The sequence below is a fragment of the Lasioglossum baleicum genome, chromosome 13 (genome assembly GCF_051020765.1).
Source record: "Lasioglossum baleicum chromosome 13, iyLasBale1, whole genome shotgun sequence".
NCBI classification, from domain to species: domain Eukaryota; kingdom Metazoa; phylum Arthropoda; class Insecta; order Hymenoptera; family Halictidae; genus Lasioglossum; species Lasioglossum baleicum.
The window spans coordinates 12,078,864-12,105,457 of NC_134941.1; the positions used below are offsets into that span (position 1 = coordinate 12,078,864).

General features: G+C 49.0%; 1 protein-coding gene across 2 annotated transcripts in view; it reads left to right on the forward strand.

Annotated features, from left to right (window-relative positions):
* Window positions 1-26,594, forward strand: part of LOC143215416 (zinc finger protein rotund) — a 215,643-nt gene that overhangs the window by 55,894 nt on the left and 133,155 nt on the right. Inside the window, exons 1-2 of one of the 2 annotated variants that reach the window (XM_076437529.1) lie at window positions 6,863-9,935; window positions 16,456-16,734. In XM_076437529.1, the coding sequence (XP_076293644.1) occupies window positions 9,600-9,935; window positions 16,456-16,734 (615 nt within the window). In that variant the 5' untranslated portion in view covers window positions 6,863-9,599. Of the gene's footprint in view, window positions 1-6,862; window positions 9,936-16,455; window positions 16,735-26,594 lie in introns of those variants that run through there. The other variant, XM_076437530.1, reaches the window with a different exon arrangement.

The following is a 26,594-nucleotide window of genomic DNA, read 5'->3' on the forward strand; positions in this document are numbered from 1 at the left end:
GGGCGAACTGGGCCACCCAAGAAAAATCTTCGGGGCTCGCACGCCGCCGGGAAAGAAGTGCAAGAAAGGCTGGAAAAGCTGGCAAAGCTCATTCGATCTTTTCGCGTTTGTTCCCTCGCCGCGCGTTGCTCCGTGGGAGTTCTTATCAGCGTATGCAGCTGCGTTCCCCGGGTTTTTGCATGCGCGAAAATGCCGAGATATTGCCGTTCGATTCAGCGCTGACCTCGTAATTTCGAAATTTCATACGGGGACTGGAAATTACATTTTTCATCTTGTGGGCCCGTTCTTGGATCCTGGCCCAGTTCTGCTGCAAACCTTAAGTAGAGAGCATGCATTCGGTCCTGCAACTTTGTTAGCATTGCTTCCAAAACCGTTCCGGTTCGAAATGGATTCTATTTTGCTGCATAAATCCCTTCGCGTTGAAGCTGCGGCGTCCGTTTGTCTCCTCAGGACAGGATTCCGAACCATCGATTATCTTTATGTACAGTGGCCGAAATAATGATAGGTTCACTTCAATTTATTGACATAATGTTGTATTTAATGTAGTATTTCTGATTTTACTTATTATTATTTATTCGTTCTAATATAATTAACAAAATGCACAGTTCAATTGAATAACACAATGTTAATCAATGTCTATTACAACATTTGTTTAGTTGCGAAATAAACACAGGTTCATTATGTATTTTTACATAAAAAATTAAAAAATAAAAATAATTCAGTACTTAGTTGAACCTCCTTCGTGTTTTATAACTTCAAATGTTCTGCGTAGAATTGATTCAATTAATCTTTGTAATGTTTCTAATTTCATTTCAGAGCACGCCTCTGTAATCCCATTTTTCAATTCTGAAGCAGTGCTATACTGTTTCCCATTGTCGTGTACCTTTCGCGTGCTAATATTCCCCAAAGATTTTCGATTCGATTTAAGTCCGGACTCCTTGTTGGCCAGGGTAAAACTTCAACTTATACCCTCTCAAAATAGATTTTAATTGTTTTTGAACGATGTATTGCTGCATTATCATGTTGGAATATTAAATTAGGTCAACTGAATGAACGGAACACCACACTGATTGAACTCCTTCGTTGCGAAATGGTCCAGTGGAGTGGGGATGAGTCGGAGTGGGAACACGTACAGGAGTAGGGAGCGCTGGCGCGCGGAGTGGGGATCGCGGAACGCGATGACGTACTACCGAGCGTCACGCGACGAGGTGTAACGGTTAATATTTCTTTTTCTCTTGAACGCACAGTTTTTTTTGTAAATTTGTTTTTTAATATTGCATTGTTATCCAGTTCTGAGCTATGTTTAAAGTTTCACGTCTCTAGCTCATCGGGAAGTGGTTTAAAATTCGATTACAAGCTAATATAAGCGTGGTAATATCGAAAAATAATGTTATACCCACACACATACACAACACTGTGTCAATTTGACATCGAGGGATGGAAGAAAGTCAAGAAATTGTGAACTCGCCGTTACATTCAAATACTTTGCCGTTTCTACAATATTTCGCCGTGGAATGCGCGGAGAGGATGAATTATTATTACTTTCGAGGGAAACGAACCGTAATTTCGCAGGTGGGGGACAATGAAATGATTGAAGGCAGTGCAGATCGTCGATAAATCCACTGCGCAAAGTCGTCCATCCCCACCGCGGTCTGGCGAAAGAAAAAAAGAAATCTGGATCGCCCACCCTTAGCATTCGCAAACCACCACTCCACCACTATCCCCGTACGCAGAGGGTGAGACACGGGGATGGCTGCGGGGGAGGATGGTGGTCGCACACGTTGCCGTTGCGGTGTGTGTAACGTCTCCGGGGGTGGACCAGGGTGGAAAAACCTACCCCAACGGGGGTTGGAGAGTGCGCTCGCTCGCGATGGGTGGGCAAAAGGGAGAAATAAGAAAAGCCGGAGCCACGGAGGAGACGACATCGTCGACGACGACGACGACGACGACGACGACGACGGGATATCTGGGTCGAGACTCGTCGTCGCCGACGTCTCGGCGCCAGACGTCCTTTTCTTTGGCTTTTTTTCGGCAGCGCTACGCCGGGGAAAAACGTCGAAAGGGGGAAAAGTACTGCCGCGATCCGTTGTTTCGCGGTTTTCTACCTTTTTTCGCAGCAGCGGTGGCTCGCGCGAGCGCGATCAACTGGATGGGCCAAGGGGATGGGAACGGGAACAGCGCACGATGATAAGTCAAATTGTTCCTCGCCGGTGATTACGGCTCGTCCCAACCCCTGGAACGCTTTCAACGGAGACTCTGCCGGGGAGAAAACGGTTCTCGAATTTCTGCGTGTCTTTTTTCCTCCTCTCCGAACTACAGAGGAAGCTAAAGGTGCGAATACACTAGCGAGTAAAGGTACAGATACATTGCTATCGAAGCGTGTGTACACCTGTTCGCAAATATTATGAACACATTCTTTCTCTCTCGGAGAGCGACAAGTGAGTTCAACTTGTTGGTTCTCCACCTCAGAGGCGTTCACAAGTAACTGTCACGAGTTACTTGCTGGTGTGTAGTCGCACCTTTACGCGCGGCGGTGGGTTCTTCTCTTCGAGAACTTTGCAATCTTTCCGCACTCGAGACGTTATTATTTTCCAAGGGACGGGGATAGTCCATCGATCAATCGCGCGGCGATGCGTCTTCGGAAAACATTGAGAGAGAGAGAGAGAGAGAGAGAGAAAAGGAAAGAGAGAATGTACGCTCGTTTCGCGCTTCGCAGACAGGACTCGCGCTCGCGAAAAGTCTCTCGGGCTGTTCCGATTTAATTTTCCCGCGGGGGCGGGGGGAAAGTGGCGCGAAACCGACGGAAGCCCGCCGCTGGCCTTTACGCGAAAGTTAGAAGTTAGTTACACGGGGGTGGCCACCCCTCATCTGCATATCCGCACTCTACCGCCACCCCCGTCAACCAGCCCACACCCCCGCCACCTCGTCGTCTCCCGTGCTTTCCAACCCCTCCGGCCTCCCTCTAACCAACGTGCCGCCGCCGCCACAAGCTGCTCAACAAGTGGTTCTTCAGTTTAGCGCCCGACTTAGCGCTTCTTTAATTTTCACCTCGCACCCCGACAACCCCGACCCTTACACCCCCCCGTACCGTGCCACCCTCTCGAGCTGTTCTCGGATTTTGCGTCTTATCAGACGTCCTAGCCGTGGCGGCAAGCCGCGTGGCTCTCTGCCAGCGATAGGGCTGCGATTATTTCTATACCCTCTTCATCCTCGTCTTTGTCTCGGGCTAACTCTGCCTCTGAATGTTTCATTTCCATCAGCGAACTCACCTGTTCCCGGATGCGATTCACGCAGACTCCACTGTAAGACAAACATCCTAATTAAAAAAATAGGTTTCAAACCAGCAATCGATACACATCAATTTCTAAATGTTTAATTTGACATAGATAAAGTTATTATGGCAAAAGCAAATTTCCACCTTTGATAAAGGTTCGAAACAGAACCGAAACGTCAGGAAAGGAGTAAATCTTTTGCAACATTGCTATATTATATTAATTGATCGAAACGGTAGCGCCGAAAGGATTTTAAAATTAAAATCCTAATTAAAGATTTTCTGAAATGTACTATTTCTTGCGCCAGTGTACATAGTATTACTCTTCTGAAAGTAATCTGAATGCAAAGGCTCGTATAAACAGGTTTATATCAATTAATAATTCCACAGACGCTCGTTAAAGTCGGACAGTCGGGATCTTCCCTTTGCAAGACTTGTAGAAGCTGCATTGATTACGGGCTCCTTAATGTTCTCTTCTGAATATCTTCTTTTCGAATGCTCTTCTATTATTTCCAACAATTATGTGGAGGTAGCAGAAGCATCCAGTTTTACGCATCCGAATTTATAAGTCTCCGGGCGAGCTGTGATCGTCTGCTGGCTGGCAGCCGTTCAATGCCACTCCCAAGCGATTTTTTCACATGAAAACTTGCTCTCGCGTCTCGTGACCCAGATACCGGCGTCTCTGCGACCTCCTCGCAGCTCGAAATCCCACGAACCGTTAAAAAGGCATGATCCAAACAGCGAGAAGATACTGGAACTCGAGAGAGAGAGAGAGAGAAAGGAGCCCGTCAGAGGTTCGGTAGAAAGCGGAAGCGTAGCTTCGAGGGGGTGACTTCTCGCGGTGCAACGGTAAACCGTTCGCAATTCGAGTGGTGGAAAAGGAGAAGAATAGGAAACAAGTCTCTCTTTCTCGATACGGGTAATCGTAAACCGAGGAACACCTCTTCCGCTCCGCCCGAAAAACCAAAACACAAATAATCACGGCTGCTACCGTAGGGAGAGAGAGAGAGAGAGAGAGAGAGAGAGAGAGAGGGAGAAGAAGATAATACAGAGCGAGAGAGGGGAATGGGGGAGAAACGGTGGCTCGCGATGAAAGGAGAGGCTGGCTCCCATCGGGCTACTTACACGAGCAGAAAGGAAAAGGGGTGGGATCCAGGAGTGTGAAGCTATCTGCATGTGAATGGGACAATGGTAATTGGGGATGCACCGTTAGAGGATATTAGAGGTAACAGGCGACTCGATCCCCGATTCCCGTTGGACTTTTATGCAACCACGTGAAACAGCATCTCCGGAACGCCGGCGGAGTCACGTTCCTTCTGGCTACCGGGTTCTTCTCTCCCGTTCGTTCGTTGGTCCGTCCGTTTCCCTTTGTATGTACGTGCAGGTTCCACATCCGTGTGCGCAAACGGCGGATCCGTGGCAACCTCAAAAGCCTGATACCACTCGAGAGGAACTACGGTATTACCTGCTCATGTGACCCATCTGTTATTTGCCAGACTCGCTCCACTCCTGCCTGCGACGCACGCTCGCCAGAATGGAGACCTCCGGTTAGCGTACGGTACATCTATTATAGCCAGACCGCCTGATCCGAATGCTTTATAGCGATTGATAGCGATATGACAAGTGGAGGATCGCGATCCGGCCGCATCCCGACGGACCACCGATTGTTTCCCTTCCTCCGATTTATCTGCGAACCTCCTTTCCTATTCCTCTCCCGCAAAAATCACTATACAAGCTGTTCAAATACTTTAGAAGATGCTTCGACGAGTTCCACGAACAGTGAAAATTAATTTGAAGGATTAATCTAAATAGTGCCACCTGTTCATTCTCATTCTCTATGTGTAAGGAACAATATAGGTGAAATATCTTGGATTGTGTTCTACGAGTACTGAAAATTATTCTCTACCTGTGTGGAACAACGCTTGTTACTAGTCGATTGTGTTTGAAATCTTGCCGAGGCCGATTCGTTATTTCACGAAGAAGGATTCGATCGGAAAAATAAAATTTCCCGTGTTCCCGGGAAGACGTACGTCAGTCGCGAAGAGAGAAAGAAAGACCGGCAGTGCACCGAAATTTCGGTGCCGCCTCACCTCGCGTCCAATTCCCTAAAAAGCGACCGGGGAGTTTTCAATTCGCCGGGCGAGCCGGTGAACGGAAACGCATCCGTTCCGCGCTCGTCTCGCAACGACGCCATTTGTCACTTAAATCGTGCTCTCGAGGAGAAACGATGATTTCCGTCCTCGAAGGCGTATTACTTTAACATTCGGAGTAAGAGAGAGAGAGGAGAGTGCGCACAGGCCAGCCCCCATTATCGGGGGCCATCGCCTCGAATTGCGTCTCGTTACCGCCGCCAATAAAACATCCTCGGGCAAACAAACAAACAAACGATCGTTCGGAGCGCGAACGAGGAATGCGCCGGTTCGATCACCGTCGCGGAAAACTGGAACGAACTGCCCTGGAACTCGTTTTTCCGTTCTTCCTTGTCCCGCTTCTCTCTCCGTTTCTTTCTCCGCGAGCTAAATAAACGGAGCTTTTCGTTACGCAGCGGCGGTGACGCACTCCGACTCACCCGAGGGAGAGGAATCTCGTATTCGTTGGAATGATCGAACGACTCTGGACGAACGTTTGAAATCAGTTTCTAATTTTATACTCGCGACACAAGATCGCGAAGGATCACGAAGAGGATCGCGTTCGAGTGAATGGGAGGGGGTGAGAGGCCCTCGATAGGGTTGAGTGGGACGAACGAGTTTGCGGGTCCGTGCGCTCGCGCGGAGAAAGGAATTCAAAGTCGGACTTATACGGCCGTGGTCGTCCGAGGGTTAATTTATGCGCGGAACGCGGGAATATTTCGGGGAGAGCGGTGGCCATGTTGGTTTCGACGTGTCCGTCAAGGCATTCCCCCCTTCGCATCACGCGAGAGAGACTCTTTCTCGATCTTCCACCCCGAGCCCCACTTTCTTGCCCGCGGACACACGTGTGCGAGCCAAGCGGCCGCGCACTCGCACACACACGTACGAAAAACGACGTGTGCTTTCTACCCCGTCTCGCGAGGGCGCATGCTGCACTGCGCACAACCCCCACCATCCCCATCCCACCTATCCACCTACTCTACCCTCGGCTCTCTCTCTTTGCACCCCCCTGCAACCCCTTCGGCTGTTCGTGCAGCCCGCCATGCAACCCCCCCAGGAGGCGACTCTTATTATTTCCATTTTTCCAATTCGGTCTGGGGGGCGGGAAACGAGCGTACAACACCCTCCCTTCTGTTCTCTCGACCCCCCTCCCCCTACGCCCCCTTTTTCGCCCCCCATGAGAGAGTGAGCCGAGAGTCTCCTACCACCCACGAGCCGCGTTCTCCCTCCCAGCGATCCTCCTCACCCCTCTCTCTCTCCAGGTGGTCGACCAAAGGAAAAATATCTATATTTATCTGTTTCTTCGCGGGATACGTGGGGTACCCCTTCACCCCCCGATCCTCCGATCCACCGATCTCCGCCAACTCCTTGCCCCCGTTCCCCCTGCGTCAGCCCTCCGCCGCCGCTGCCGCCACTCTCGGCCAGCTTCGTTTTGTTCGTTTCGCCTCTCTCCACCTCCACCTTGGAGTTTCTCGGTCTCCTCCCACCACCCCGTTTCTCGGTCTCTCGCCACCTTTCCGTCTCTCTAGCGAAACGGCCCTGGTGTCTCCGTCCCGCTCGATGCCGCCGCCGCCGCCGCCGCGCCGCTTTCTTTCCTCGTTCCTTTCGGGCTTCTCCTTACCTCCACCCGACTTGCCGCCCGTACACCCCCGTTTTCCTCCGAACGGCGGGTTGCGGCCGTGAGAGACGGGTATACATGGTGTACGAGCGGGTGCGAGCGAGACCAGGAGGTTCGAGGGCGGAAACGGCGCGACCACGGTTGGATCTCGGGAGGAACGGAGAGAGACGCGAGAAAGGAAGTGGAAGACGGAGGGCACACCACGACCACGACGACGGGCTACGACGACGACGACGTCGACGACGACGCCGGCGGCCGCGGTGAAGCGTGCGCGCCTTTCCTTGGCCGGCGGCGCGACAAGGAGGAACGCCAGGAACGGAGGAGGACACCGCGAGCGGGTAGAAAACGGAGCGACCGAGAGAGAGAAGGAACGGCGAGCTTCCGCTTCCTTATGCTCCGCCGCGGACTGCATCAACCAGTCGCGCGGTCGCGCTCACATAAGAAACTGGGATTCGAGAGGCAACCCCCTTCTCGAACCGCGACGCGGTTTCCGTCAGCGGAAGGAACTCGGTGCCCGGGAAGAACGTCGTCGTCGTCGTTGTTCGTGTTCGTCGGGATTCGACGAGGGAACTCGTCTCGTCGCGCGCTTGTTCGTCCGTTCGTTCGTTCGGCATCGGCATCGGCATCAGTTGGCGCTGCTACGTTTTCTTGCCGCCACCCTCGGGAGTTAATTGACTCGGCGACGCTCGAAACGCGACTAACCGGCCGCTTGCCCCCACCACCCGCGGCGAAGAAGCGCCGCGAGGCTAGCCGAGGCCAGACGGAGACGCGCGAGCGGCCCAAAGGCCCGTCGGTTCGGGTCCTGTCGCTTTCCGTCGGGTCCCGCGCGGGCCCAAGCTCGACCAATCGCGTTCCACGACCCCCGCCGACGACCACAGACTTCTCGCCCCATGAAGAGGGGAGGCCGTAGGGCCTCCTGAACACCCGCTCTCCCGAGCCGCTCCCGTCCAAGAGGAGAGAAGAAGAGAGAGACACGCTCTCGCGGGACCGCGATCCCGATGGAGGCCTGAAGGGACATGTTCCTCGACGCGACCAGCCCAGGAGGATGTTCCTCTATCCGTATCGACTTCTTCCTCTCCTTTCGTTTCTTCTTCTCCTTCTCACCGCGCTTTCTCTTCTGCTACCTGGCGACGCCGACGGACGCGTCCGACCAGGCGGGGGAGGATCTACACGGGACCTGTCGACGGTGAGAACGGAATAATACCGCCCCGCGGTTGGATCATTTTATTCGATGTAGTCGCACACGCCGATGAGGAGGGGTACCAGAGAGAAGGAACGAGATAAGGAGAACACGATAATGTCGAACGCGAGAAGCTGCTGATAGAAAGAAAGAGAGAGGAGAGAGAGAGCAAAAGAGAGGAGAGTGGAGAAGCCAACAAGGGCCACGAGAGAAACGATCAACCAAAGTTCCTATTTTTCACGTGTTTTATGCGCAACTCGTCTCTAATCAAGTAGGATCTAAGAAGCGAGAGGATCTCGGAAGAGGTTCCCGGGGCTAGCTCGCGGGAAGTGGAGGGAAGAACGCGCGAGAATACGCGTGCGGCGGCGAGAGCACGCCGGAAACCTCGTGTCCGCGGCACCGGTGACACCCTCCCGCGCTAATTAGCCAGCCAATTAGAAAGGCCGCGGCCATGCGTAATGAGCTGCGCGCGCAAAAGTTCCTAAACGCCACGATGCGATGTTTTTTCCCGTGGACGACGACGAGCGACGCCTCGTCCCGCCACGCCGCTGGCGACCACCGATAATATTGATAAGCCTACCGATAAGCCGAGACAGAGAGTAGATAGAGTTAATGACTGAGAAGCGAGAGAGAGAGAGAGGGAGCCGCAGCAACGCAGACGTGCAGCCCGATTATTCCGATCGACGGGGAAACACCGCGTTTGTACCGAAAACGGAAGACGGACAGCTCCGACAGCAACGAAACAACGCACCGTGTCTTAGAATACGCGTTCAGGTTCGCAAGGCAATAAAATACCAAACGAATTTAAACCGAGGATAGAGATACTCGGCGTTGTTGATTTTCTCACGGGGTGGGCAGTGGTGCCGCAGAGAAACGGAGAGAGATAGATCGAGGGCCAGGGGGAGGAAACGAAGAGCGTGTATTTTGTCGGCGTTTTTGGCGTCGATCGCGAACCCGATTGCCTTTACGAGCGAGAATTTTGAATCGCGGATACGTCGTCGAGGGACCCCCCGGTCCCCTTCGAGAGCCGCCGCCGCCACGTGGCCGCCTCGACTCAAGCAATCCTTCGGTGGTGCGTCGACGGTGTTTTTAAACCTCCTGATATACCGATTCAGCCGCGTTAACTACTAACTATAGGAGTTTCAACGGAGAAGAACAGATCTATATACAATATAAATAAAAAATATATATATATACATACACACATCTATATTATATATATATATATACATAAAGAAAAGAAAAAAAAACCGATTGGAAAAGCGTATTTAATTCTATATTCCTATACACATGCAAGGAGCACATGTACAGGTATTTTAATAAGAGCGATTAGAGGAAGGGACAACAACGATTCGCGTGTCTGATATAAGAAATACCTAAAGCCGTGCAGTTCGAGTAAACATGTCCACGATGAGCGTCGTGTCGAACTCGTCGGTCGAGGTCGACTCGGACTCCTCGAACGACATCTCGAGCAAGGACGAAGGACCAGCCGAGCAGAAGTTCATCCTGCGGAACGAGCTGTACAACAGCCTTCTGGCGAGCGCTCTCGGCAAGACCGTGCTCAACAGGCACCTGAACTTCAAGGAGCAGGGGATTAATTTTAATCTGGCCAATCTGAAGGATAACCTGAACGCGCTCGGCGCCCTTAAGGAGCTGAAGGATCTCAAGGGATTGACCGTGAGCAGCGTGCCAGCCTTCCCGAGGAACCTCGCTCTGCATCGGGAAGATCACGATGAGGTCAGACCTCGCGACACCTCACCCACCCTCCCCTTTCAACCTCTCTGCATCCGCAACGATTAAAACTTCTCTCCTGCGTTTACAATCCTCCAAAGAAACTTTCTGTTTGTTTGCGTTTCCACGTTCTCGACGACGGTACAGACGGTAGCGGAGAGAAGTAGATTTTTATTATTATTTAACACTTTGACAGCTAGTTTGTTTGTGTTGCTCTGATTTGACGCAATTTTTAGAACTCGGGAACTAGGTTCTCCAGTCGCTAACAGGTTGTAGGCGCGAATCAAACGAAATTTTTCCAATTAACGTTCGTGAGAGGGCAAAGAGAGAGAGACGCGGCTGTGTTTCGAGTCGGAGACGGTTCCATTATTTTCAAGTTTTTCCCGTGGTCCAGAGTTATCGGGATCAGCCGGCGAGCCCCGAACAATGGTCGAGAAGCTGGGAGCTTTTCACGGGGAACGGCCTCCTGCTCGAAGCCGTTTCGAAACCGGAGCATCAAGATCAATAATCCCCAAAAGAATCCGCGTCTTCACTGACCTATCCTCTTCCGGACTTCCCCGGCGCGCGACCCTCTCGGAAGAGGAAGAAAACATATTCGTCGAATTTATGCCATCGCGGAACGATCGCGCGAGAACCACCCCCTCGAGCAAACAAGCCAATTTCCCCGGGAGTGGAAAAGGGCGCTGGTGGAAAATCGGAAAATAGAAAAAATTATTTATGACTCGTAGAATGGCGGAAATATTGTCCAGCACGGTGGATGGCGAAGATTTAGGGTGTGCGCGCGGTAGACTCGCGGAAAAACGTGGAAGATGGCGAAAATGATTGGAAAGTAATATTTACGAGTGATACAGAATAACGAAAATATTATCTGGATCGTGCGAGGAGCGCCGGGAAAATAGTTTCGGTGATGGAACGCGCGACTCTCGCACGGGCGGTCGCGATGAGACGGTCCGTGTGTAAGTTGTCGGTTAAAAAGTTAGCGGATACTTAAGTGCGACGAGTTTTCGCGTAATGGGAGCCCGGAACGGGGGTAAAGAGTCTGCGGGAGCGAACGGCGCAGGATCCCGGCCGGCTCCGAGGAAATCCTGTTTGCTTGACAATTACTTTTTGTTTCGCCGGTAAATCCAGTCTTCGACTTTCGAACTACTTTGTCCGTTCGTTCTCGCCTTTGTTTCTTCTTGTTCCTCGCCTCTGTTCCACGTCTGCCACCGCTCTCGACGTCGGTGTTCGTCGAATTTGAATGTAAATTGAAATGTAAATCTCGGTTTGCGTTCGAACGGGACCACCGCGGTAACGAAATCTTTTACCCTACAAGTACTTTCCCAACATTTATTAAATACTTTAGCCCCGAAACTTTCTGCATAGTTTTCGAGCCCCGGCTTTCTCCGTTTCCCTCTGCGTTGCTCTCTTTCTCTTCATCCATCTCGGTCGTTCTCTCTCTCGGAGCTCTCCACCCTCCATTCAAGTCGAGCGCAAACAAACGAGCCGCGTTTAAAATCCTTCGAGAGAACACCGCGGATTTTCTTGGCCGGCGCATTTTTCCGCGGCTTAATTCATTAATTTCTCGCAACGACGCCGCTCCGGCTCCTCGACTTCCTGTTGCTTCCTTTTGCTTCTGACCGAGTTATCGCCACGAGGCAACTTTTCTTGGCACGTTCGAGCTCGGCTCAGTTGATTCCGCGACATGGCTTGACCCGAATTCGTGACGCACTCTCTCCACAACCCTCCCGAAACCCTTCTTCGATCTCCCAATAATTCTCCACTCGTCTAATTTTCCTCCCCTAATTCCTCGTAGCTCTTCTATTTTCTGCTGCCTCGATTGTCTCGGAATCCCCCTGTAATTCTGTAATAGCCATTTAAACCTCTGCTGTTCTAATTTCCTTCAAAATCCCTCCTTCGAACTCCCAATATTTTTATCAATTTCCTCCCCACCCCTTCCACAATTCTCTAACCATTCCAATTCGCTTGTTTTAGAGCACGATCAAAGTGTATTTGTACCCGTGGATATAAAATCGAGACAGGATATGAATAAACGCGTCTATTGGCAATTTTCTAGAGTAGACTTTCATTAGCCCCGCATCGATCTTCCCGGAGGGGGAGAACCTCCGTGTTCTTCGCATGTTCCCGGCAGGCCCGCGAGAGACAGAGGAACGAATTAAAAGCTTCTGCAGTTAACAAAAATCGATCCCCTTTGAGCCGGAGCTCCGAGCTTTTGTTGCACCGCGAAAAGAACCGGAGAAGGGTGGTCGTGCAACGACACGCGGTAACACAGGCCCTGTCCGAGACCGTGTAATTAAGTGCGCGGCAATAATGAAACGCATCATCCCCACCCCTCTCGCGTTCAAGAAATAACAACCCTCCGAGCCTGTCAAGGGAGGGGATGATTCTTTGAGCCGCGCCGAGCAATCCGACCTGCAGCTTCTAACGAGCTTTCTCACGATGCGTGCTGCGAGATCAATTAACAGCCGTGCTCCGCTAATTACCAGCCGACGGGGTTGCTGCCCCGAGGAATCTCGGATTCGAGGGCTGCCGCGGAAATCCTCTTACTTCCGGCCCCTGGCCATCCTCTCGATCGCTAACCGCTCCTCTCAATCTCTCTTAACCGACGTCTACAATTTTTGAGCATTTGTTGAGCACTCAGAATTTCGATCTACGATGCTTTATATTTGCTGTACATTTTGTTTGAACATTGGGGGAAAGATTCGGAAGGTTTCTTGACAGTAAATTTTGATTTACAATTAAACGTTTTGCGTCTACAATTTTTCGGAACATTTATATCATATTTGTCTGAACATTGGGAAAAATATTTAGAAGCGTCCACAACGGTAAATTCCTATTTACGATTAAACATTCTCCAACCCCGAAGTATTTCGAAGCAGCTGCCCAGTTTCGCATCGATAATTTTCCAGTTCTTTCTCGGGAGTTGTTTAAACGGTGGACGAGGACTCGATAGAATATAGAAGCTACCGAGCAGCGAAGGGGTAAATTGACGCGGGACGTTTAATTATTCAAGGCGTGTTAATGAACGGTCCATCGCGGTGATCGTGGGGAACGTTTGAGACGAACCGGACAGGCGAATATCATTTTCGTTATTTTTATTCCGGCGCGGATAGGGGCCGGCGATGCCGTCTCGTGTTCGACGACGTATCGATTCGCCATCGGCTGACATTTCTCTTCTTTCTCCGTGGGCCATGAATTTCTTACGACGCCTCCGCGACCGATCGATACCGTCTGATACCGTGTCGCGCAATTATACACGAATTTGCCGATTTTATTCTCGAGCCTGCCTCTCGAACTGTCGCCCCCTATTCAGCCCCCTCGGCGATCTCTTCTCACCCCCAGTTTCACGGTTTACGTCGACGGCTCGTCACTCGAATCGACAGTTTTCTTTCATTCTAAATAAACTTTCCGCAGGAGAATCCATTGCCCTCTTCGTTCTCCCTCCTCGGAAGAACTTATTTCGGGTCGGACCGCGTCGATCTTTGTTTCAACCCTTGTGTTGTCTACCGGGTACCCATTTACTGTGTTTCTTTCAACGATTTGCTAATGTTCCTCTAAAAACTATTACAAAATTTAATTTACAGTCTTCTAATGAGAATTTCTGCAAACATGTTAAATTCCTAAAGGTTTTAAATAATCTATACATCTTGGTTGGCTGTGATGAATGAATGAATGTAATGAAAGAAATGAACAATCTAGTTACAAGTCTTTGTTATAAAGACTTTGGAGTGTGGAACAAAATGTTTTCATAAAAATTAGTCTTGTGTTTGGTGCTCTGCGGACCAAAATAGCCGATGATCGGCGTCCTGTGAATGATGGGCTGTCGTTCCGCAATTAAAAAGGTCGAGTAGTCTGATTTGCCTGAATTATGCGCGAGAAATCCTTAATCTGTTCGCATCGCCGCGCGCCGGACCCTGGAATTTATAGCCGATCGGACCGTGTCAGTTTTTAGTTTAATCGCGGCATCGCGACCGAAATGATAGACCGCGGGGTTCCGGTGAAAAACGCCATGGAAACGGGGCCGGGTTTGTAATTTCCCAGATTACACGTGCACCCGAGCAATCTCCTTCCGTTGAAATTGGCGTCTGCACGGCAACAATGTGTCTCAAATTGACGCTAGTCGCTGCCATGCGCGGCCGGTTAACACGGTAGCCGAGAGAGATTAAGAGTCGTGAACGGGGCTGGCTCGAGTCTTTTCGATTTTATAAGGCTTGCCAACTTACGGGGGTAATTTGCAAGATGCCGCGACTCCACCTGAAACTCAAAAACACAGCCTCGGGGTCCCGCGGCATCGAAGATTCCACGGATTCGTTCTCCCCGGTTGAAATACGATACGATAAATCGGTCTTAAGCTCCGATAGGCTATTAACACGCCCGGAAATTAATTCAATAATTGATTAAATCGCTACCGCGAATATCGAGATCTTGTCCCTCGACATTGTTGCTGCTTAAAGCTGGTTTGAAACGAATTCGTACCGGCTCGGATTTCGAGAACGGAAGAACGTGGAAACGGCTCGAGGATTGACACGCGTGTTCGTTCGGCGAACTAAATTTACCGATTTCGATCAATTTGTTTACCCGGGCTCGCTTTGATGTTGCTCATGCAACAAAGTCGCTCGCATTCCCGGGGACTAAGTGGCAGGCGTGAACGCGGCTTTAGCCGTTCAGGTGTTCAGGCGCCACGCTCGCTGATTTATCGATCAATTTATTAATGGGTCAGCTCTTCTCGTGCGTTCGATCATGAATATCGGATGAAGCAGCCCGGTCGGCCGAGAGCGAGCCTCATAATTACGGTGATTAATGCCCCGGGTCCGTATTAATCGCCGCCCGAGGCTTATTTTCGAAATTGTCCGCGCGCGGAAAAATCGAAAAGCCTGCCACTTGTTGTTGCTCGGCTGTGTAATTTCGTCCCGGACCGCTTTGTGCAACACTGTTGCCGGCGCGGCGGGACGCGCGATCTCCCGGAATTCGTTTAATCGACAGTTCGAAAACGGTCCTCTTCACTCACACACACATGCATACAGTCAGTGGAAATAATTATTCGAACTCGAAACCCCGAGTAACTACGATAAACGGAGATCCTCGACAGATCTCGTTAATTCTCCGACTTCGAAACAGCGAACTCCGATTATTCCCCGTATTATATTAACGCCCGGCATTTCGCGAACGACAATCTCGTGGTATCGTTTCATAAACGGCTGTTAATCGATGCTGACGCGGACGTGTTTAAGCGAAGTCGATTCTCGTTCACAATGTTACTAATTCTGAATTTTTCACTCGGCTGTCCCGCTGTTGGTTTCAATTGTGAACGGTGGTTATGATTAGTCTTCCTCTCGTTTAGGAGCAATTTGCTGGATTATTCTTCAATTTCACCAGACGTGGGGTGGAACAAGTTTAGTGATTTGTTTGTGCTCCGACGCTTCTTTTTTTACTTTAACGATTTTAACTGTTTGCACTCGGATGGTGAGTCCGTTTTGATCTTATTAACCCTGATCTGTCCCTCATTTCACGAACTGATTCTGTCCCTCGGTGTCAAATTGACACAGTGATAAAAAAGTCGATGATTTAACCAGGTAAACAGTTAGTTTTCGGTGTTTTTTTATTCAAACTGAAGAGTTAACGTTTAAATCTTAGGTTTTTCGGTTGTGTTTCGCATTGGAAAAATAAACGACGCGAAGTTTCGGGAAAATTTACCTATGAATAACAGAACAGTATAACTTATTTCGGGAAAACTGTGTCACATTGACAAGAGTCTGTCTGACGAGGGTTAACTTCGTCTGTTTCCTATAAATTGTGAAAAGCTCAACTGTTGTATGAGAAAACTGGTTCAATTTACATGTGAACCATATCAAAAATCGATGTGGGTGGAAAGAAATGTCTTGATTTTCGAATTAACACTGATTTATACAGGGTGGGTCACCTAACGTTGCCACCTCAAATAACTTTATTATTTTTAAAGCCAAAGGATGAAGTCTACAAATAAGGTTCGAAAATTAGTCTGTGATTAACGAGTAGACTGCGAATTTCTAATGGTTAATACAAAATAATAATGTTCCGTGTCTGTTATATGGACCAGGAGCTACTTGGAAAGTTTAAACGTGCATGGGTAATTATAGTCACTGAATTCCTAATGAAAGGGACTATCATTCTAAAAAATTCCAAGTCTCTAGCTCATTGGGAAGTTAGTTTAAAATCAATTGCAAAATTTGTACCTATCGAACAAACAAACAAACAAGAAAGCGAGCTAATAAAAACGTGGTAAACAAGTTTCTTCCATTCTAAAAAATAAAGGTGACCTTGATATCTCGATAAAAAATCACATAAAAACAAAAATATTTTTGGTATCATGCGAGCCCCACTGAACCATTCAACTTCGTCCTTTAGACATTTGACGTATCTTCAAAAACAACAAAGATATTTGAGGTGGCAACGTTAGGTGGCCCACCCTGTATATCGAGACGGTTAATTTTCTGTTTAGCAATGATTTGTGGGACTTAAGCTAATTTGTTGGATGTTTCTGTTACAGAAGGCCTCTTTCGCGTGGTCCGAGGGTGGCGAGGAGGGTGGCGGTGGAGGCGGTGGTGGTGGAGGAGGTGGAGGAGGCGGAGGAGGAGGAACCGGAGGTGCAGGAACGGGAGCCACGGGCCCAGCAGCCACCGGGGGTGGTGGACTGGCCCATTGGGTCAGCGTGATGGCAGAGCACATCCACAACCCTCATTCTGCGACTGGGGTTGGGGGTGTTCATCATCAACAACAATCGCCGCCTCAACCACCCTATCCGTGGAACAACGGGCTCTCCAGTGATGTGAGTCTCTACAACCCTTCCATATAACATTCGTTATCACTAGACTGCGGATTTTTATGCAAAATAAAAATGTTTTGCATTGATTGTAGGAAGCACGAATAACATAAAAATTGATTTCGTCCCTTAACGACTTTGTTACATTGAAGGCTACGTTACAACATTCTTGAATTTTTAATATCTTTCACTGTTTTATATTTCGTCCAACCAAGTTCTTCATAAATGCATAAAGATCCGCAGTCTGGTTATCACAGATCGCTGCGTGTCCCATCCAGAGAAACGTATAACAAAGGGGATGAAAAATGGGATAGGAATGTTTCGGTTAAAAACATTCACCAGCCCTGGAATTTATTCAGGCAATTTTTTGCTAGCCTAAAAATTAATAGGACTGTTAGGAAATGGTACTTTGAATATCAAACGATCACCAAAAAAAAAATCTCTCCCAACGGACGTCCTCTGAAGACGAGAAAAAAAAACCGACGGATGCTGCGTCAACGGAAGATGCCGTTAGCAGCGTCCCGAAATCCGCGAAAAAAAAGGATCCGTTTTTTCTCGCCGATGGAACGGGTTGTATCCCCGTTTCGATTTTGTTTTCCGCTTTCTACCCTACCCCCTCTCTAACTCACCCCTGTTGTCTCCGGGCGCGGGAATCCTGCATAATTTCGAGGCTGGATTAGAGGAGGAAGCGGTGAAAGTGAAAGGACTCGGAAGGAAGACAAAGAGACCGATGGGACCAGCGGAGAAAAAAATTACCGTGGACCAGTGGAGGGGCGAGAGAGCTGGAAAGGGTTGAAGATCCTCTTTGCATACTCCTCGCTCCGCCCCGAGCCGCGGGAAAAAACAGACGGAAGCGCGAAAAAAAATTTTCAGGACCTCTGGGTGGGGGTTGATTTGAATACCTCCTCCCTTATGGTGCAACGGCATCGTTTTTTTGGCGTGGTAGATTTTTTCGATAGGCTTTTTAACGGATCTCTCTTTCCTGTCGACGCCGGGAGTAACAACAATTCTGTAGGAAAAATTGTGGTGTGAATGTCTGAACCCCTCAAAAATCCAGAACGATCTACAAACTGAAAAATTTAATTTTAAATGAGAAAATGAAAAGAAAAGTGGGGTAGATTTCAAATCTTCGAAGCTTCTACTTAAACATTTTCCCTTCGCGATTTATTTCCAAAGGGGTGACTCGTAGATTCTCGCAATAATTCATTACCGCTCCGCGCAATATCAACAACCACCCCATTGTGCAACACGGAGATTCAGAGCCCTCTGTGAACGCCTGGAAAACAAACACCGTGGATTCACAACGGAAAGCAACATCATCCCTGTGTGGCTTGACAATCGCGACAATCAAAAACTACCCCCTCCATCGCGAGACAATGGTCTTGGAACAACGGTGCCTCTTGCCGTGACACGTCGCAAGGTGCTGCGACTCGCATCCTCGAATCCGAATGACCGCTCAGTGAGTCGGGGAAAGGGATGAAGGGACAGGGAAGACGCTTCCGTGGGCCCCGGAGGATCAGCCGGTTCCTTTTTTTGTCTAGGCCTGTCTAGGCGCCCGCAGGACTCTGTGGAGAGGCCTTCAGGAAAAAACAAGGAGCCACGACAATGAGGGGACGATTTAAATAATCCGCGGCATGCAAATGCCCGGTAGATTCTCACGGGACGGGCCCACGGTGCCCTGTGGCCCGTGGTCATGGGTGGGGGGTTCATCCACCGAGAGAAACAGGAAGACACCAACCGAAGACAATCGCTCAATCTGCATACGGGTGCCGGCAACCCTTTCAGACGCGTTCTAGGGATGATCGACGGCTTCGAGCAAGAATTTAATTGAGGGTTCAGACCGCGATCTTCTTTCGATCTAGACTCACTGGAAACGCAACCGTAACCGACCGGGCAACTGTCTCTGAAAGATGAGAATCTCGGGATCGAACGTTGCACCACCTAATTTTTGCATAAAAATTTATGCAATTTATTAAAATGAGAAATATGCACCTACAGATTTAATTTTTTGCTTTTATTTGAAAGCTTAAATGAAACTCCCCATTGGAGGTTGTAGAGGGTTGTAGGTGTGAAAGAGCAAGATGATAATGATCTGATCTACAACGATTGAACGTTGCAATAAATTCTCGTTTGAAATCTTGGTCACGAGTCTGCTCGACATTACAGAACTAGGGGGATGAAGTATGTCTTCATCATAGGCATCGACTAATCGTTTATCGAATCATGAATTTTTTCTTGCACGTACGAGGTACGCCACACGATTGCCCTCTCGACTTTTTCATGAAAAAGTCAGAAGGCTGAAAGCGACCCCGAATGTCAGAGATCAAACAACACGACCCTCGCAAAGAGCAGCAACCCTTATTGTGGCATCGAAAAATCTGAGCGTTGTAAAAAAAGATGATTTCGCTCGGTAAAAAGTATCTTCCCTGTACTAAAAAGTGTACAGGGTACAAGTGGGGCAAACCGAGAACCTCGAACTAGTCCAAGGCCGTTCACAGTGCCCCGAGCGAGTCTTCGGAGGGGGTTGGAAAGGAGTCGTACCCCTGTAAACACGTTTTCGGATGTTGTAATCTGTCGCCGGTTTCGCCCAGCGGGTGGTCAACCCTTTCTCCGTGCTTTTTTACGCCTGCCCGACCTTAATCCCTTAAAACGCTTAGAGCAGCTCTTTAGGGTAATTTCGCGACTGAGTAGGGGAGGGGGGGAAGGATGGATTTAGCCCGAAGGTGAAGATGCAAAACACCTTGGAAAACACCGGCCCCGAAGCGACTAACTGGAATCCGGTGTGCTGCGTGAGACTGCGGCGTAAAAGGAAACTACCCTTACGAAGATTATGCAAAGGAAGAGTTTTCCACCCCTTTGGCTCCGGTTCTCCTCTTCGTCCCCCCCTTTGTCACGGTGCCGGGACGAAAATTAAAATAATGGCCCTCCGTGCCGAACCCTGCTGCCAATTTTTTTTCTCTCTCACTCTTTCTCTCTGCGACGTCTTCAACCCCTCTCCGCTCGTTTCTCCACCGATCGAATTTTTTTTCCCCGGATTTTTTTTTGCTCACGGAGCAACGGATGCAAATCGTGCAACGGCATTTTTGTCTCTGCGCGACGTGAGACAAAAAAAAAAGCGAGCCCAGGGGAGAGACTCATTGTCTCGATGACGACGGGGACGAACCAGAGGGGATGATCGTCGGGCAACCCCTTCGTCCTCGATCTGGATCGGCTAATGAATTTTTCGGTCGTAACGTATCGCGCGCGGATCGCTATAGACCGGCCAACCGGTCGCGATTTTTTTCACGAATTTTTTTTCGAGCTTGTTACATTGTGCCAACGGGAGCTAACGGCTGTGTCCCGGTTATCCGTGCAACTTTTTCAACGCGTTTTTTTTCTAGGGGATCCGGGTTACGCAGTCAACTCCCGTTCGCCGGATTTCCCGCGAGGGGCCGGCTTATTACTCTCCTCTAATTTCGAGGCTCGGCCGTGAATAAACTCGTTTAATTTATCGGACATTATTTAATCGAATCCGAGGGGCGTAGCCGGCGAGGGTAGACACCAGCTATCGTTTTCATCGGTTTCTTTTTTTTGTCTCGACAGCTTTTTCCTGTCGGATAGAAATGTCGTAGACGAATCGAAAATGCTTTCCCCGAAGGAATTCCTCGCCTGGAAACGTCGCTGCCTGCAGCGTTTCGCGTCTCCCGCGATTCTAGCCGAGCGATTCTAGTCGAGGAAAAGAGAAAATGGCGGAGAGAAGGAACTGAAAGGGAAATCACCGAGAAATCGTTCCGCCCGGGTGGCCACCGAACGATCCGAGGACGAAATCGCGGGAAAAAGGGCCATAACTCTGTCCCGGGCCCAAATGTTGTGACACCGGCGCCGTAAAGGGGTTGCTCGATGCGACTTCGCCTTTGTCTCTGCTGCAACCCCCGATCGGACGACCTCTGATGGCTGGCCACGGGGGGTTGTCTCCGACGAAGGGGTCTTAACGTAGAAATTGCTGCCCGTGAAATTTCTTCGGCTGGGAATCGCAATTTTCAATGCTGATCTCGATCGAAAGCGAACGTTTCACACCGGTGAAGCTGAATGGGTGCAAATCCATCCGTTAATTTATATTAACACGCGGAAAATGAATTTTGTGTGTTCTGCGATTTCGAGCTGCTTGAAAATACCAGATGATTGCATTAGTTCGTGCCAGATTTGAAAATAAAATTCAATGGTTAAATTTTAAGGAATACAGCTTTGCTAATCAATTATTTTCTAATTGTAGAAAAGAATGGTGACTACATGTATACAGGGTGTTCATTTGAAAACTTTCCAGCTAAATATCTCGAAAAGTATGAAAGATATTAAAAAAGTGTAAAAGCACGTGTCCAAGGATTTCGAGGGGGCAAGAAGGGGACAGTATCAGTTTTTTATTTGGATGGCGTTTTCAAGGTCATTTGAAGGTCAACTTTGTTTTTTCAAATGGAAACCTACATTTTTTATTATGGGATCTTATTGTACGCAAAAAGACCAGCAATTTTCGTAGGATACTGTATTTTATCCGCAGGTGTCCATTTGAAGAAACAAACTTAACCATCAAATGATCTTGAAAACGCCACCCAAATAAAAAACTGATACTGCCCCCCTCTTTCCCCCTCGAATTGGTTTTACACTTTTTCAATATCTTTCATACTTCTCATAACACTCTGTATAACATTTTTACACTCCGCCGTGCAGTACAGTTAGGCAATCGTCTAATAAAAATATTTTTGACGTGGAACGACCCAGCACGCAGATGGAGAGTTAATATTCGTCGCGTACGGATGTCGGCTAACCACCGATACGGTCCGGGATCAGCCCCCATAAGAAAAAGAGTTCGTCATCGCGCGGAGATGAAAAAGCTTTCACCGTTATCCCCGAAGACGTGACCAGGAGTGCCGTTAGACGAGGAAAAAAATGTTAGCACCCATGAAAGACGTGGCACCGGAACGTTTCTTCCGGAGATTACATGTCCCGGCTCTCGAGGATCCGAGAGGAGTGTGGAGAGATGAGAGGAAAAAGTTGGCCGGTTGCTAGGGGTGCTTCGAGCGAGAAAGAAAGACAGAGAGAGAGGGGTGCGTATGCAGATCGTCGTGAAAGTGGAGTACAAAGGGTCCATAGTCTCACGCTATTGTGGCCCAGGTAAGATAAAGGTGTGCCGGCCCTCAGGCCGTCCCCACGAATACATACCCGGGGACCCAGTCCTCTCTCGATGTCTCTTTAATTTTTATTAATGACGGCGAATTTGAATTTCTGCATCGGTGATATGGGAACGTCGTCTCTCAGACGACGACGCGTACGTGACTCGGACGGATCTCTTCGCCGAACGATGATCATCGATCATAATTATCCGGGACGGGTTAACTGTGTCGTGCTCGATCGGGATCGAAGGGTTGCTTCGCCGGGAACACGGAGGAAACGAGGACGATAGGGGATTCTTCTAAATCGACGGTAATTGATCGGAGAAATTGGTCCCTGGGGTAGCTCGGGGGTGGTTTTAAAATGTCTAGTTGTTAACACCTTCCGGCAGCCGCTAAATATTTCGGAGGAAGAACAATCGAATTTAATTCCCAGTCGTTGATGGAAGGAATAAATGGGTGAATGTATGTTTTCTTTTTATTTAAGCACTTTAAACCCCACTGGATTTATTTCGCTTTACAAGAATCGCTACGAATATTGTAGTTAAGATAATAAAAGTAACGAAGTTTCAGAAAAATTGAATGAATTTCAGTCAAATAAAGACAGGAAGATAGATAGTGTATTTGAGATCGCTCGGAGCTTTCGTAATTTATGTCGGCAGCAAGATCGAGGGTAATTTAAACGTAGAGATTGAAGCTAGCCAGATTGCGAATCGCGTTGAATTTCGATTGTCGGCGTTGATGGACTGTTAAAAGAAAGGTTGTTGCTCTGCGGTCGCGCGGCTCGCCGCCGGAGTTCCAGCACGGCGAGAGGCAAGTCTGTTAGACGGGGGGAGAATCTAATTAATGCATTCCGTGTTGTCAGCTCGTTAAAGTGGCGCGTAGAAACGCGTGTCGCGAAGAAACAGTAGATTCAGTGTTTTAGACGGCCACGTGATTTTTAATGACGAGTAGCAGACGCCGTGGCATTTCGTGGCGGGTCGATCGAAGAGGGGGGGGGCCTAGTGTGTCTCCCATTGGTTTTTTTCGACGAACAAAGCGCCTCAGAGTCTCTCTCTCGGAGAAGAACGTTCTGGGAAAAAAATCCACGGTGTCGTCCCGGCTCCGTCGATTTAATTCCAGCCGATAAAAAAATCCCGGCGAAAAGTTTGGAAACTGTCCGGGGAAAGCAAACTGCGATCGAAGAGAAAGAAACTATGTTCGGTTCTTCTTTCTTCTTCCGCGGAGCGGAAAAAGTTGGTCAAAAAGCTCACGGAGCTTCACGCTACATTCCATTCCGATTCAATCGGATAACACATTCCTACGGAATCGTATGTTTTAAGACTTTCCCGGCGGAACGAGGGCGGGGGGGGGCTAGAAGCGATAAGAAAAAGTTACGCGGGAGGATGTCGAATTAAATTGAAAAGACTGTCCGCAGGGTAACAGAAACACCGGTCGCGAAACTGTCGAAAATTTTGTCGGGGGGACACCGGGGGGGAAGAAGACGAGCGTGCGCGCGCGCGCGTACGGAAAGTTACGCGATTAAACTTTCAACTACTTCCGCACGTCACAATCGAGATTCCCGGAAGTTCCGGTAAGACTTTCCGGGGAAGTTCGGGGCCGAAGGAAAATCCCGAAAGTTCGACTACTGAAAGGGATTTCCAGCGCGTCCGTTTCGTCTGTCTCTTTTCCTCTCTCTCTCTCTTTCCCTCTCTCTCTTTCGTTCGCCGTTTCCCTTGGTCCATTCCCGCGCCGATCGAATCGACGTGTCCCGAACGCAAGCGCTGCTTATTTCTGTCTCCTCGGTTTCGCGAATTCCTGGCCCGGGCAACGACAGCGAGGCTCGCAGCGAAATTGCGAATATCGGAATCGATGTTTAAGCCAGACGCACAAACGCATCGGGGAACGGCAACCGAGGGAAATTGGATAGGAACACGCGCCCCCAGGAAATATCGAATCCGAAACCCTCCGAGTGCTGCATCCCGAAAATTCGCCGGCTGCATCTTTCGTCAACGTTCCATTCGCGGACCCTCGAGTTTTCCGAAAACAATTCGCGATTTTAAACATTGCAAAGAGCATCGACATCGATACTCACAAAATAATTCAACCTTCTCCCGTCCTGTTTGTTACGAAAATTTAGGGAAAATAAATAATCTCTCTCGCAGACTGATTTAAAAAACGAGGAGCGGATCGTCGATTAAACCGTCGAAATTCGGGCCAGGAAACTTTCATCACTTGGATGATATTTGGTAAGTAGCCCCGCGGCCCACGGATTCGGTCGCGCCAATTAAAATGAAATAGAAGCAATTATGCGAGGAGAGCGACGTCGCGGCGGCGTCTAAGAGGGTCAAGAGCGAGCTGTTTGTCGCGAGGAAAAGGGAAATCGCGACGAAGGAGTCTCCTCGACAGAAATAACAGAGGGAGAATGTGTTGAGCACTTTCTCCGGAGAAATTTTCCCTCGTTTTTCCGTTCGCGTGTTCGCCGCTTAATGAAGAATACAGGGGACGGAACGTGGTAGGGTGGCGAATGGAATAGCGGCTGGAAGACGCGAGGAGCGAGAGCGGGTTTAGAAAGAATCGAGGAGACAGAGAGAGAAAGAGAGAGAAAAAACCTGTCCGTGGAAATATCGGAATCGATATTTGACCCCCGGCGGCGACGGAGGAAGACGGGAAATGGAAGAAAACTCAACCAGGCGCCGGACCGGCCTTTGAAGAGCCGTAGCTACCAATGTTGCCGCCATCTTTTCGATATTTGATGGATCTTGGGAGAGAAAGAGGACCGGCTTCTTCCATCTGTCGCGCGATATTGAAGATCCGACGAAAGGGGTAGAGAGCCGGTGTATGGGGGGATGAGAGATGAAGAGAGGGATGCGGATGTCTCCTCGGGATATTTACGTAATTAAATATGCGAGGAAACTGTTCTCTGCTCCACGGCCTCCATTGAAACTGCGAAAAATTTTCCGGAGCATTCTTCGTCGTTCCGTCATCTTATTTATTTATCTACGCGACGGAAGCATACAGAGAGTTACAAAAATTTCAGCGAGGATTGAAACTGGAAAGTATCGTGGAGAATCCTACACGCTGCGTTTGAGGGATTTTTAGACGACGCTATTTTCTGGAATAAAATCGCACGGGAAAATTAGATTTATTTCCGGGGAGAACTAATTGGATGTTTCCCGGTAGTTAAAAATGTAGGAGGCGTTATCTTATTGGAATGATTGACACGGCGCTCGATCCTTGTTGGTCGCAATTAATACGTTCAATTTGATCGGTTCCACTTCAAAGTTAGAGGACGAATGCATTTCGGACGAGAGACCGCCAGTCAAACTTCTTAATTCGATTACAGGGATTATTCCCGGTAGAGTGGAATTAGAAAACTCAATCCGGGACATTTATGCCCGTTCAGAGGAACGAGTGCCGATGGAAGAGTCGCGATCGACTGGGACGTTTTAAAACAGGCTCGCGGGGCTGACCACGGCGACGAACGAGATTAAAAGCGCCTTACGTTGGATCGAACTGATTTGCTATTTCCGGAAATGATCGAGAGAACTTCATCGGGATGCTCGATTCTCTAGAAAAATGTCTTCACGATTTCAACAATCGTGGGATACACAGGAAACAGTTGGATTTTCTTTATATTGAAATTGCGAGTATGATAGGTACCGATTGTCAAAATTAAAAGCGCCTTACGTTGGATCGAATCGATTTGCTATTTACGGAAATGAAGTGAAGAGTGAAAGAGTGAAGTGGCTTCGGTGGACTGGCATCATTCATAATTGCCGCCAAATATTGATTTCAGAAAATGGTCCACATTTGGATCGAAACGTAAGCAAAATTGCTTAGTGAGCAACATTTGATCGAACCTGTGGCGCCGAAATCATTAAACTGTATATTTGCACTATCTACGATCGACATAAAGGAAAATTCATGATCGGGACAACTTCATCGGGACGCTAGATTATCTAAAAAAATTTCTTCACGGTTTCAACAATCCTTGGACATACAGAAAACAGAAATTTTTTATCTTAAAATTGTCTAATAACGAGTGTGATAGATATCAGATAGATTATCAGTGTGTCTTCGACCCGCTGACAAAGCAACGGTTGCAAAGCGTTGCGAGAGTAATTCCACTGGAACGCGGTTCGCGCCCGAAGGCCTTAACAGCGAGAACTGTATAAAATAGTTGGTTTTAGGATTAAAACGTGGTTGGACCACGCGGCGAGCAAGGCGAGGGTAGTTCGTTGAACCGTTCGGAAGGGGTCCAGGTTGAATTTCTGGCGGCGCGGGGTGGGGGGGCGATCGACGGTCGCGTAATTCTGCGGCAGGAACCGCTCCATAAAACGCAGCCCGATGCGCCGGAAAAAATAATGTTTTCCCGGGGCGTCGAGTCGCCGGCGAAAAAAAGGCGGGCGAAAGAAAAAGGCGAAACCGAGGAGGAGGAGGAGAGGAGGCGGGTGGCGCGGTGGGGCTGGAACGACTGACGAAGATCGATATCTCGAAAAAAGAATGTCGGCGAGAGAAAAAAGGAGCTGCAATTTAGCGGCAGAATGAACCTCGGAGGGTCATAGTTACCCGTTGCCGGACTTTATGGATTAAACGAGGAGAACCGGTGGGAAAAGAGGGACGATAAAGAAAATCCGCGGCCGGCGAGAAACAACGGTGAAATCCTTGCCGACATTCGCATAAACGATCTTCGGATAAAAGGGGAACGATGAGAGAAAAAAAGAACTTGAAACACACTGG